This window comes from Dryobates pubescens, chromosome 15, assembly GCF_014839835.1.
Source record: "Dryobates pubescens isolate bDryPub1 chromosome 15, bDryPub1.pri, whole genome shotgun sequence".
In the NCBI taxonomy this organism is placed as follows: domain Eukaryota; kingdom Metazoa; phylum Chordata; class Aves; order Piciformes; family Picidae; genus Dryobates; species Dryobates pubescens.
Window position 1 is genome coordinate 8,638,607 of NC_071626.1, and position 12,295 is coordinate 8,650,901.

Below are 12,295 nucleotides of genomic sequence, written 5' to 3' on the forward strand. Positions count from 1 at the left end.
AGCTGGGCACCGAGGCAGCAATCAATAATGCAAGGAGGCTGTCACATGTCCTTGCTGGCTGTCGCAGGATTCCTCTCTCCCCCGAGTCTGGTTACTTCCAGAGATCAAGTTCCAGCTTCTGGGCTGGTGAATTATTAAACTCCAGCAGTGCTCTGTTCCCTTTGTACCACGTCTGTGCCTTCCTGCTGTCCTACCTTGCCAGTCACAGGCTCTTTCTGTCCTGCTGGCTGTGCAGAAGAGAATCCTCGGAGCCAGCATAGCATCTTCCGCTCTCCTTCGCTCCTTGTCTCCCTGTGGGAGAGGGAAAAGGCTCCAGAGATGGAACAATCCTACAGAACCACCATCTCCATCTATAAGGTGAGTGCCAGCGCTGTAGGTTGCTCCTGCCTGCCTAAGGGAGTCACACTGTTGGGAGGAGAACTTGTTTTCTATCAAAGGCTCCCTTGGGAGGATAGCTGAAGGCTGGATCTGTCCCCAGGTGGAACTGCAGCACCTCCTGTGGGCTCTGTGCTCTTTCTGAGAGCAGATGGCTGGCAGATCCAGGAAGGAATTGGGCACCAGGGTGGTTTGGACATGGAGCATGTTTATGAAGGGTGACGTGTCTTGGAAGGAGTTCAGTCAGCTGGTTTTCCCCTTGCTGGAAAGAGCAGTCTGATCTCATGGACACTTCCCTGGGCACATCGCTGCTGCATCCTGGTGGTTAGGGCTGGGAGAAGAGGGAATTGCTTATTGCAGCCTCTGGTCTGCTCTGCTGTAGGAAATAAACACAGCAGGTAAGAATGGAGAGGCTGCTCTGAAGCAATCCCTCACCTCTCCTAGCAAGCTGATGGCTCTGGCAGTGTACCACATCCTGGCCAGGAAAAGGTCACATGCATGCCTGGATGATAAGTGGTGGTCTGCACACCAGCAGGCAAGGGTGAGGAGACAGGCTGCTACAGTGACTGCCTTGTCTGCAGTGAGTGTGGGGCCTTGGGAGAAAGCCATGTTCAGGTGACTACTTGGATCTCTAGTGAGCTACCCTGCCTTCTGGCATTGCTCTTCTCCCAGCTGGCTGAAGAGGACTCAGGGCAGCTAAAGGTCCCAGCTACCTCCAGTGCAGGGAGCTGAATTTGTGCCCAGCTCTCCATCACTTCAGCCACCCAGTGTCATGGCTGGGGAAGCATTCTGTGTCTCCTCTGCACTCATCTGAACTGCACAGGAGGCCACTGACCTGCTGAGGTCTCTGGGGTTGGGGAAGGTTGGCGCTAACCTGCTTCTGCCTGGCCACAGAGCATCCTGGAGCAGTTCAACCCTGCACTGGAGAACCTGGTGTACCTGGGCAACAACTACCTGCGTGCATTCCACGGTGAGTGGAGTCCTGCATGGCCCAGATCATGCTGCTGCATCTACTTGGGTGTCCACTGTGCCTCAGGAGGGACTGCTGTCCCCCAGGGCAGGGCTGCTTGTCCCCTCATGGCGTGTCCTCAGCTGCACTTATTCGCTTCTCTCCTGCTCCAGAGCCTCCTGCTGCTCCTAGGCACAGATGGGGAGAGATGGGATGCCCTTGCCTGTAGGCAAGGTACCAGGGGATGGCTATCCTGCGTGCTGCTTGCTGGGGCTGGTGGTGGTGGGAAGGTGGCCACAACCTTACCTCCCCTTTCCTCACAGCATTATCCAAAGCAGCTGAAGTGTATTTTAAGGCGATCGAGAAGATTGCGGAGCAAGCGCTGCAGAGCTCCACCTCACATGTGCTGGGTAAGGCTCTCCTGCTCACCATCCTCTGCCCTGAGAGAAGCTACAGTTAGATTTTTTTGGTCTTGCCCCTTAGCTAGTCCCTTTCCAGGTGTTGGGGGAAGGGAGACAGCTCCACCACATGGTGTCTCGCAGCACCAGGCCCCGCCCAGGTGGTGGGAGTCAGATTTATTGTGTATCCTTGAATAACTCCCCAGGGCCACTGCACTCTCCCCTGTATCTCTCAGATGAATGACTGACCCCAGCCCCTGGGACCACTCATGGATAAGTCCTTGTTGAGATATCCTGCCCTGAGTGCTGAAGTTTTCATCTTGGAGGAACCAGTTTGTTCCTTCCTGCAGGTGTGAGGCAAAGGTTGAAGAGCAAGGACTATCAACGTTTTAGTTAAGAGCTTCCTCAGATGTGTCCCTTCTCCAGGCTCCTGTCATCATCTGCAGCACCCAGCTTGCTCCCCTGCTCCATGTCATCAATCTCTTCCTTTCCTGATTTCATGATACCAACACCAGTGAACTGGGATAGTGCACAGCCTCAGCAGCAGCTGCTGTAGCTACTTTCTTGTAGGACAGCCAGAGCCATGCACCACAGCTGGGGTGCCATTAGAGTTAGAAATGGATCACAGAGGGGCTCTGGCAGAGTGAAACCCAGCATCCAGAGCCCATGGCAGAGCCAAGGCTGCCTGCTGGCACCACAGGCTGTAGCAGAGTGCTGGAGCAGTGCCTGGGGAATGATGGTGGAGCTCAGCTGGGGGAGGAAGAATATTGGCCTCTCTCAGGGTGCAGAGAGCAGTAAGCTGAGATATCTGTTGGACTTTCACACCCATATATCATCATCCTGGGGTGCACACTACTTGGTCTGACACCTTGGGCACACAAGGAAATGGCAGCAGGGGTTTTTTAGCCTCTTTTGTCTCTTTCCCTGAAGGTGAAATTCTGATGCAGATGTCTGACATGCAGAGACTCCTGAGCTCTGATTTGGAAGTTGTGGTGAGTGGTTTTCCCAGAAGCTTGTGCAGGTGTGGGGAGAAGGAACTTCCATAACCACAGCATGCTGGTATTTGCCTGACTTCCCCTATCTGCTGCCCTCTCACGTGTCTGCTGGCAGGTGCCTGCCTCCTTGCTACCCAAGCTGCATGTGACAGAGGCATGTTACAGAGGTGGCATGTTCAGGGCCTGGCTGTTGCTCAGTGGTGGACCATCACCATCTCTCTGCAAGCACAGTAGCAGGTGTGCAGTAAACTGAGCCATGGCTCCAGAGCTGTAATGAGACTGTCCTGTCTTTCCCTGGGTGACAGTGGTGGGATGGCAGTGAAGGGGATGCTAACCTTTCCTGGCACTGCTGGTTGTGCCCAGGCCAAAGCTCGGGGGTTAACTGTTGGGTGGGTGCTGAGTGCCAACCTCCAGGCTGCAGGGCTGCTCCCTGTTAGCCCTGAAGTGCCCATTTCTGGCTCTGTATCTGGTCTAGGTGGCAAAGGAGTCATGAACTCTTTGGGTTTTGTGAGCTGCCCCTTCATCCCATATGGGGAAGGGACAGGGATGACAACTCCTTTGCTTTTTCCCAGGCTCAAACCTTCCATGTGGACTTGCTGCAGCACATGGAAAAGAACACCAAGATGGATGTGCAGTTCATCAGAGTGAGTTATGAACTCTCTTCTCCTCCTCAACCTTCCTTGTTTCCCTCTCCCCTTCATCCAAGGGCTTTTGCTTGAGCCCTTGAGATATTTCCTTGACCTTCTTCAGCTCAAGAGAAAACCTCTGGTCTGGCTGATGACAGAGGGCAGGTGACTGTTGGTGCAATGGGACTTGCCAAATGTGTCAATGGGGCATCCCAAAAGCAGAGTTCCCAGCTTCCCAAACCACAACCTTTGTGTGGGTCCTACGCCATTGTGGCCTCGGTGGCCCTGGCGATGGCTAGTGTCATGGAGGAGAGAGACAGAAGCCTGGGGACTTATTCCTAGTGCCAGAGCAGCTGGGCACCTGTTGTAGCTCCTCAGATCCTGAGGCTTATTAGCATTCTGAGATCCTTTCAGATGAAGATGAAGGCGAAGGAAGGCTTTTTATAAGATGTCCAGGTGAAACCTTATCTCAGAGGGACTCAGATGCTCAACCACCCATCAGAGCAGGACCCTTGCTGCATCACAGTGTGACTGGCTCCATTTCCTCACCCAGTCTGGTTTCTCCCTGGCAGGAAAGCCAGAAGCAGTATGAGCTGGAGTACCAGCGCAGAGCCTCCAACCTGGACTTGTGCACAGCCAACATGTGGAGGATGGAGAGGGCCCGGGATAAAAATGCCCGGGAGATGAAGGTGAGCAGCCGCGGCAGGAAGGGCAGCTGGAGAAGAGCCAGGTGGTTTATCTGGAGCCAAGACTGATTTCTGAGCAACCTTGTCCTGCCCTAAAAGCCAAGGGGCTGTCCCCAGCGTTCAAAAGGCATCCAGCTTATCTGGAAAGGAGGCAGCTCCTTTTCTGCAGGGTGCTGGTGGCTTGCAGTGCTCGTGCCTGCCAAGCCCTTGCCTCCTTTGGCAAGCCCCAGGACGCAGTGACTTAACCCCTGGCACTCCACTCTTGCTCCTCTGTGCTGCTCCAGCACCCCCAGCAGACTGGGAAGCTGGTAGACACAACGACCTGCTTCAACCCTTCCCTTGCCATGCCTGAGCCCACTCTGCTGGATTTACACTGATCCCTTGCTCCCTCTTTCCCCTGATGCCCAGGAGAATGTGATGCAGCTGCGCTTGGAGATGCAGGCGTTTGTATCTGAGAGCCAGAGGGAGGCTGAGCTGGAGGAGAAACGCCGCTACCGCTTCCTGGCTGAAAAGCACCAGATGCTCTACAACACTCTCCTCCACTTTTACAGCAGGGTATGGCTCTGGCATGCTAAGGAGCAGGCAGGCAGGAGGGAGCCAGGGCTGAGCTGCCCCTTGGGTCAAGGCAGCATCTCTGCATTGCCTGGGCGAGAAACGATTTAATTTCGTGTTGTGAGGTTCAGCTGGCAGTACTAGGCTGGAAGAGCATGGCCAGGGGTGAGGATGGTGTTGGTGGGGTTAAATGGGGTTGTGAGCAATGGGAAGGGTGATGAAGGCATTTATGGCAGGGTCTTTGGAGCCACAAGGTCTCTGCTCTCCTAGAAATCCACTCCTGCAGGGCTCTGCTTGGACATTCCCACAAAGATAATTGTGGGAGAACCTGGTCCCTAATCTAATGCATGTGCCAGCCCTTGGCTTCCTCTCTAGCTGTTCTGCCCTGTCTGTCACCCCCTCTTCTTTCTCTCCTCAGGCTCGGGGCATGATACAGACCAAGGCACCCCAGTGGAAGGAGCAGCTGGAGGCCACCCGCAACCCCTCAAACAGCCACTCTCAGGCTCTTCTCACAGCCTCCCACAGCCAGGGGTATCCGGCCGGCCGGCTCACCCCCACACACCTTGAGATGGTAAGGAGCCAGCCCATGGGTAGCCTCTGCCTTGGCACTAGTGGGGCTGCAGTTGCCCCTTCCAGTCTGCAGGGCAAGACCTTGGCTGACCATAGTACTTGCTGCCTTGTCCAGCTTCCATAGCCTCCCCTGGCCAAGGGCAGTGTGTGCATGGGCTGGAAAGGGCTGGATTTGGCTTTCTGAGAGAGATTGGGTATCTCTCAGAACACCTCCTGCTTAACTGCAGACCCTGTCAACATCTATTCAGCCTCCTTTCTTTCCAACAGCCCCAGAGACCCCTTGGGGACTTTCCTTCTTCCATGACTGGAAGCAGATCCAGCATCTTCTCTCCAGAGCCTTCAGAAATGAGACTGTCTCCTCAGCCAGAGACCCCTAGGCGGCCACTGCGGAGGACACCATCAGCCAGTACGATCCATGTCCAGGAGTAATGCTTTGGGGAGACACAAGAGTTTGGGTCTCTCTGGGAATGGGGCTGGATTTGGGGAGGGACCACTAATCTATCAGACCAGCAGTTCTCAGCAGTGTTTCAGGACACTGTGAGAGGACAGTGCCTATGGGAGCTGGGGAAGGCAAGGCTGAATGCAGATGGGGGGTGAGCACAACCTTCAGAACAAGGTCCACTCAGGACAAGGGCAGGCTTCCTGGCTGGCTGTGTAAGGTGAGGGGAAACCCACAGATGTGTAATTTTCAAGGGTCCTTGAACCATGAGGGCTGATTCTTACTGGAGTTCCCATTTTGGTAATGCACCTTCCCTTGCACTGTGAGGTTAAATGTTGCCCTGTCCTACAAAGCCCAGCCAGTTACCTCATCTCTAACCTGCTTTCCCTTTCTGAAAAACTTCAGATTAAAGTGTTTACAAAAAAACAACACACAAAACCAAACCAAAGGGCAAGGGGAAAGAAAAAGTCCTCAAATAGTCAGTTGCTCTAGCAGGGCTGGGGAGGAGAGCCATCAGCTAAGTCACACAGTGCTTCTGTTTAGACATTTGGCCTAAGGGGACATAGTGCAGAGCAAGTGGTTTCAGCTTGATCTGATTTTTCTCCTGCAAGATGAACATTTTGCCCTGCTTTGCCCATGCTCTACCCTGCTCCCCCCCTGCAGGGCAAGGTCAGCTACTCTCTCCTCCAGAGTAATTACTTGACTGGGGCAGTGCTGGTCCCTTTGAGGCAGTGTGGGTCTTAGGGTTGGAAGGGACCTCAAGGATCATCTAGTTCCAACCCCCCTACCATGGGCAGGGACACCTCACACTAGGTCAGGTTGCTCAGAGCCACATCCAGCCTGGCCTGAAAAACCTCCAGGGATGATGCTTCTAACCACCCCCCTGGGCAACCTGTTCCAGTGTCTCACCTCCCTCATGGTGGAGAACTTCTTCCTAACATCCAATCTGAGTCTACCCATTTCCGTTTCTTTTTCCTGTTCCCCCCAGTCCTATCACTCCCTGACACCCTAAAAAGTCCCTCCCCAGCTTTCTTGTAGGCCCCCTTAAGATACTGGAAGGCCACCATAAGGTCTCCTCGGATGCTCCTCGGAGCATCTCCTCGAGCCGGCGGATGCCAGACTTGACCCTTACCCCTTGCCTGCCTCCCTGCAGGTCTGCTGCCTACGGGCCGCACCTCCCGCTCGGGCTCCTTTGGCGAGGCCAGCAGCAGCGGGGAGGGCAGGCGGAGGAGCGGCATGGCCAGGGTGCAGGCTCTGGTGCCACACACCACGGGCACCAACCGCACCCTGCTGAGCTTTGAGCCTGGGGATGTGATCGCGGTGCTGATGCCGGACGCGCAGAACGGTTGGCTCTACGGCAAGCTGGAGGGCTCCTCCATGTACGTGGCTGCTCTGGGGCTGGAGCTGGGAGGTGTAAGCCTGCAAAGATCTCCCTCCTTCCCTCCTGGTGTGGCCTGGGCACCAAGTCTCGCGTGCCGCCTGTGTGGGACACCACCATGATCTCAGTCGTGGGCTGTTCCCAGCATGGAGGCTCTCCAGGCTGAGGAGATGTGGTGAGGCAGGACTGGTGTGGATGAGCTGCCTGGGAAAGTTCCAGGGGATTTGGGTGGGAGAGCCAGGGCTGTAGTGACCCCCTCCCAGCTTGCATGACTGAGTGACTCCTGTCATGGGACCCAGCTCAGGGCCGTGAACTGCTGAAGTTACCTGAGAGCCCTGACATTTCTCAGCTCACATCACAACTGCTGCTGCAGCCTCCAGCACAGACAGGGCATGGAAACTGCTGCACCCAGCACTTACTGAATTACTCCCTGTGGAGCTGCTGGCCCACACCTCTGAGCAAAGCCTGCTTGTTCCCTGCAGGGGAGCTCATGCTCAGATGTCAGATGAGCAAGATGCCTCTCTTTAAGGAGGTTTCAGGGGTGGAACTGCTTTGCCTTGAGATTTCCACACCTTCCTTGGCTGCTGGCCTTGGCTTCCTTCTGGTTGAGCTTGGATTGCACCAGCATTGCTCCTGGGAGCAGGGATTTTCCACAGCCTTTGAGATAAGCGAGTCCTGGTCCAGGCTCAAAGATTGTGTCAGTGACCCTGTGCCCCACCTAGGGGTAAGGAACGTGCAGGGAGCCTGCCACACGTGATAGCAGCAGCAGTGGCTTGGGTGATGTGTGGGGTGGGTGTAGATCAGGAGTGTTGGGCAGCTGGACCTGAAAAGCCACAAACCATGGCTGCCTGGACCTTATTTGTCTCTGTTGCTGTGGCCTAGGTGCGGCTGGTTCCCTGAAGCTTACGTCAAGCCTCTGGAGGATGCGAGGGAGATGGAGGAGACAGCCACCAGGTAACAGGAAAGCAATTGGCTGGGGTGGCTTCTGGTAGGTCACTAACAGCATTGCTGCCTGTCTGGGGTGTGTTCCATGGAGAGCTGCAGCGCTCCCGTTCTGGAGCATCTGCCGAGAGTCTTGCCATACCTCAAGACTTCACAGCCTCCCCTAACATGTGCAGGAGTTTGTGACTGGGCCAGTCCAAGCCATCTGTATTTTCTCCAGAGACTTCCCACAGATATGTGTTGTGGCTAGCACCTCTGCTGCTCCCTGTTCCTTGCTCTTTGACTGTCACTGTCCTCTCCTCCCGCTCAGGTCCTTCCCGCTGCGAAGCAGTCACAGTATGGATGACATCCTTGACCGTCCCAGCACTCCTTCTTCTAGCACTTACAGGCCTGCTGCTGCTGCCCAGCCCAGTTTGCCAAACCCACCTCCCCTCTCAGTGGGTGCCAGCAGTCACCAGAGTGGAGTGGCCACCCCAGTCAGTTCAGGCTCCAAGGTGAGTGCAGGAGGAGTGACTGGTGGGTGTACGTGGAATGGGCCACATCTGACTTTCATCATCCAAGGCACACTTTTTCTGCATTGGCCTGCTGAGAATGAAAAATGCCTTCCAGATGTTGGGGTGTGACCTGAGCTAAGGGATCTCGTCAGCAATGGCCTTTCTCACCCAGTCTGTTCACACCCCTTCACGCCCTGGGTGGACCCTACCAGTCAGCCTCATGTGTGCAGATCCTCACCGGCTGGCTTTGCTCCCCGAGGGAGCTGCTATCCTGCCCCTGCCTTCCTTATTTCTCTCTCTTTTTGCTCACCAGGGACCCTTCAGTTCAGTCCTTTTCTCCATGACCTCCCAGCCTGATTTCTGGTGGCTCAAGAGCAGCACCTCTTTCTGCTAATAGTAGGACCACGGAGTGATCAGGCTGAGCTGGGAGTGGGTGACCAGCTAACAGAGATGCCATCCTTCTCCTTTCAGAGAATGGAGAGCAATTTCATAGTGCTCCTCTTCTAAATTCAAGCAAAGGTTTGGTTAAAGTTACAGCTGGAGTAAGGGAAAAGCTAGGGGCAAAGGCTGGGGGCACAGCCATTTTGGAGAGCCTTAGAACAAGTTGTGTCCAACCCATGGCTTATGGATGGCATACAGAGTAGGAAACCCTCTACTTGGCTCCCTTCCAGCTGTGGGGAATTGACTGAGGACAAAGTTTAAGTTGAGGACAGCTCAAGGTGAGGACCTGAGAAATGGAAGAAGAATGCTGCCTGTGAGGCATTACTTGCTCAGTCTCATAGGAGGCTGGGAAGCCTCATCTCTGGTGACTGGTTCCAGGCCAGTGTGAAGTTGCTAGCAACTGGGTGGCTAAAAGGACTAAAAAATGCAACATACAATTACTCTCTTTTCCCATTTGTATATTGCATTGTGGCTTCAGGGAACCTCAAGGCTGCACAACAGAGGTAAACAGTCTCTGCAGTCTGTCCCTCACTCTGGTTTTCATCCAGTCCCAGGGCTAGGGTGTAAGGATAGACTTGAGATTGGGTAATGAAGTGTGTGAAGCATGTGGAGTACCACAGCAGAGAGAGCAAGCCTCACTGGAAGTTTGGAAAGACCCAGCCTTGCTCTAAAGTTAGGACTAAGACATCCTTCAGTTGAGCCAGGAGCAAATGGCTGTGTGTTTGTTTGACTTCCCATCTGGAACACAGAGAGCTACATGTGGCTTTCTTATCTGCCACCAGCTACACAAACTGCCACACTTTAGCAGGCCAGTGGTCACTGATCCCCCACTATCTATTGACCAAGAATAATCACCACAGGGCCTAGGGCCATCTTTCTCCAACAAGGTGGTCCACAGTAGAGTGGCATGTGGTGTAGGGTAGGTAGCTACAGCTCTTGAGTTCCCCATGGTTGCAGGAAGCATGTGAGGAGACTGATGATAAGCTCTTTGCTAGGGTGTGTGGGGGCATCTCTGGCTGTGCTGGCAGAGTGAAATGTAGCTCAGACTGTCCCTGTTTGCTGTGCTCTTGAGACGTGATGCTTTGGGGATCTGAGGCATCTCCTTCCTTCCTCAGGACAAAGAGCAGTGTCCTAGGGGAATACAGAACCTCCTGGGATGTAGGGACAACCCTCCACCACAGATATCAGGGTATCTGCAGTGGTGGATTTGTGGGCTTTTGCAAAGCCTGAATGAGTAAAAAGTCAGAGCCCTGCCAATAGAACTTGGGCTCCTAACCCACTTAAGTGTTTCGTGAACTCTTCCTCCATGTGTGTGGTGTCTCCTGCCCCAGTTCTGCCTCTCCATTCCACACCCCAGACCACTCACCACTGCCTTTCTTTTCACTGCAGAAACCAGGAGTATTTCAGCAGCCCCCTGAACTCTTCCCACGGTGAGTGAGGTGTGGAGCACTGCTCTGGACTCATCAGGTGGTGGGAGGGCATAACTACAATTCCATTATTAGTTAATCTTTTGGATTATCAAATGTGGGAGGGACAGAAGAGAAAAGCAAGGCGCAAGCCACCTTCCAGGACAGAAAGCAGAGATGAGTCATTCTGGCCTCTGCTTACTGGGAATGCCCTCTCCTGCCTTTGGTAACACAAGGTAGGGCCTATGAGCACCCTGAGCATATGGCCAGCTCTGCATGCTCCTTACCATTCATCCTGGAAGCACAATAGCAGCTTGTAGCCTGAGCCTGGAGCTACATGATCTGTGCAGGTCTGCCTGCTTGGAAAGGGCTGAGGTGTAAATGAGGTGGCTTTTAGCTTCGATGAGTCAGGACTGTGGGGATGTAACCTGCCATACCTCCCTGCTTTCCTTCTCCCTGCAGCTGGGTTGGTGTCACCATACCTTAGGCATGGTGCTGTGGCCAGCTCCCTGACTCCTTGCCACAGGTGTATAGAGTGGTACTGCAAGAGACAGCCTTAGGCTGCTCTTCTGTCATCATCCTATGGAAGGGGGAGGATGAGAAGCCCTGAGGAGAGCCCAAGAGAGCCACACATGAGCCTGCAGCAGGGTGTGTTTATGAGGGAGAAAATGTGCTCAGCAGCCAGCTTTGCCACACTCTCCTCCTTGACATGGAGGTGGCTCTCCATCAGGGTTAAATAGCTTTTGCGTGACCAGCAGGACCCCTGCATGGTCTTTGCAGATTTCCTGATGGTTCCCTATTTCCTCTCTCCTTCCAGAGGTACCAACCCCTTTGCCACGGTGAAGCTGCGCCCCACAGTCACCAACGACCGCTCGGCACCGATCATCCGATGAGGAGGGGCTGCGGATGGCAGAGACTTTCAGCAGGGAAGGGGGAGGCATGCAAGGGACAGGCTGCAACCCCCAGCTGGGCAGCAGCCTCCTGCTACCACTCACAGAGTAACCTCTCTCTTCCTCTCCCTTACCTGTGGGAACTCAGGACCTGTCTCACCGGGCTGCCTGGCATGCTTTAGCCAGCAGCAGTTCCCTGCTGCTCTTCTTGGATTCCCCTCACCCTGCCTCCCTGTGTGTCACTGTACTTGAGTGGGAGAAGTTTTGGGTTGGTTTTGGTGCTGGTGTTCTGGGAAGGGAATGGTGCTGGTCTGAGGGTTAGAGAGATGGCTGGGTAAGATCATCTGCATCACGGGGCAGTGTTAGCAGGATGCTGAAGGTGAAGCTTTGCTAGTCCTGCCGTGGGCAGAGGAGGATGCTGACTGAACCGTCCCTTTGCTGCCAGCAAAATGAGCCCTAAGGGGAGGAGGTGACAGGCAGGCTTCTAGTGTCAGGGTTCAGCTGATGGGGCCTGCAGCATTGGGCTTGCTCTTTGGCAGCTGTGTCCATTTGTAGCAGCATCTTCCCTTTCACACCCCTGACCTGACCCCTTCCCTTGCTGGGCAGCCCCGGGGCAGGGTGAAGACAGCTGACAGTGCCCAGCATTGCTGCCCTGCTCCTTTGCCTATAGTTCTGTGCAAAACATTTGCTTTTGTTTTTGGTTTTGTGGGTTTTTTTGTTTTTTAATAAAATGGAGGATGCCACTTCTGTAGCCATCCCAGCAGATGGGATATCACCTCAGTCAGAGGATTCAGTGGGAGGAGAATGAGGGGTCAGCACTGGGCACATGTTGGCTGCCCATCATTGGAGTGTTGCACATCACAGTGCTGTAGCTTGGAATGAAGCCACTGCCAGCCTAGGGGGCCAGAGTGGACACAGAGAGTACCAGGAGGGCTGCACACCCCACTGCTGGCCACCCCATGAGCCCCCCTGTCTGTCGTGCCACTGGAGGGCAGCAAGGCCACACTTCCCAGCTGCCATGTGTGGGCAGCCTTCCCCTGGCAGGACAAAGACTGGCAGCCATCTTCTCCTTGCCTGCTGCTGGGCTGTGTGTCCCGGGGGCAGCTCGGGGGGGTTGTGTGTGTAAGCACCACCCTGGGACCTGTGGGAGCCCC

The 12,295-nt window shown here is 54.6% G+C and overlaps 1 protein-coding gene across 1 annotated transcript; it reads left to right on the forward strand.

The window, feature by feature from the left end:
* The first annotated feature begins 284 nt into the window (after positions 1–284).
* Positions 285–11,449, forward strand: BAIAP2L2 (BAR/IMD domain containing adaptor protein 2 like 2). Its single transcript, XM_009902493.2, has 14 exons — positions 285–357; positions 1,270–1,345; positions 1,648–1,734; positions 2,653–2,714; positions 3,290–3,361; positions 3,916–4,032; positions 4,438–4,584; positions 5,000–5,152; positions 5,419–5,557; positions 6,744–6,969; positions 7,851–7,922; positions 8,221–8,404; positions 10,235–10,275; positions 11,069–11,449. Exons 1-14 carry the CDS (start codon positions 319–321, stop codon positions 11,142–11,144), a joined length of 1,491 nt encoding a protein of 496 aa, XP_009900795.2. The 5' UTR covers positions 285–318; the 3' UTR covers positions 11,145–11,449.
* The last annotated feature ends 846 nt before the right edge of the window (positions 11,450–12,295 follow it).

Excerpts from the sequence above, each read along its gene's own strand:
- BAIAP2L2 (XM_009902493.2), top strand. The coding sequence starts at position 319 with ATGGAACAATCCTACAGAACCACCATCTCCATCTATAAG. Across the intron at positions 2,715-3,289 it reads GCTCTGATTTGGAAGTTGTG|GCTCAAACCTTCCATGTGGA; the intron begins GTGAGTGGTTTT and ends GCTTTTTCCCAG. Across the intron at positions 10,276-11,068 it reads CCCCCTGAACTCTTCCCACG|AGGTACCAACCCCTTTGCCA; the intron begins GTGAGTGAGGTG and ends CTCTCCTTCCAG.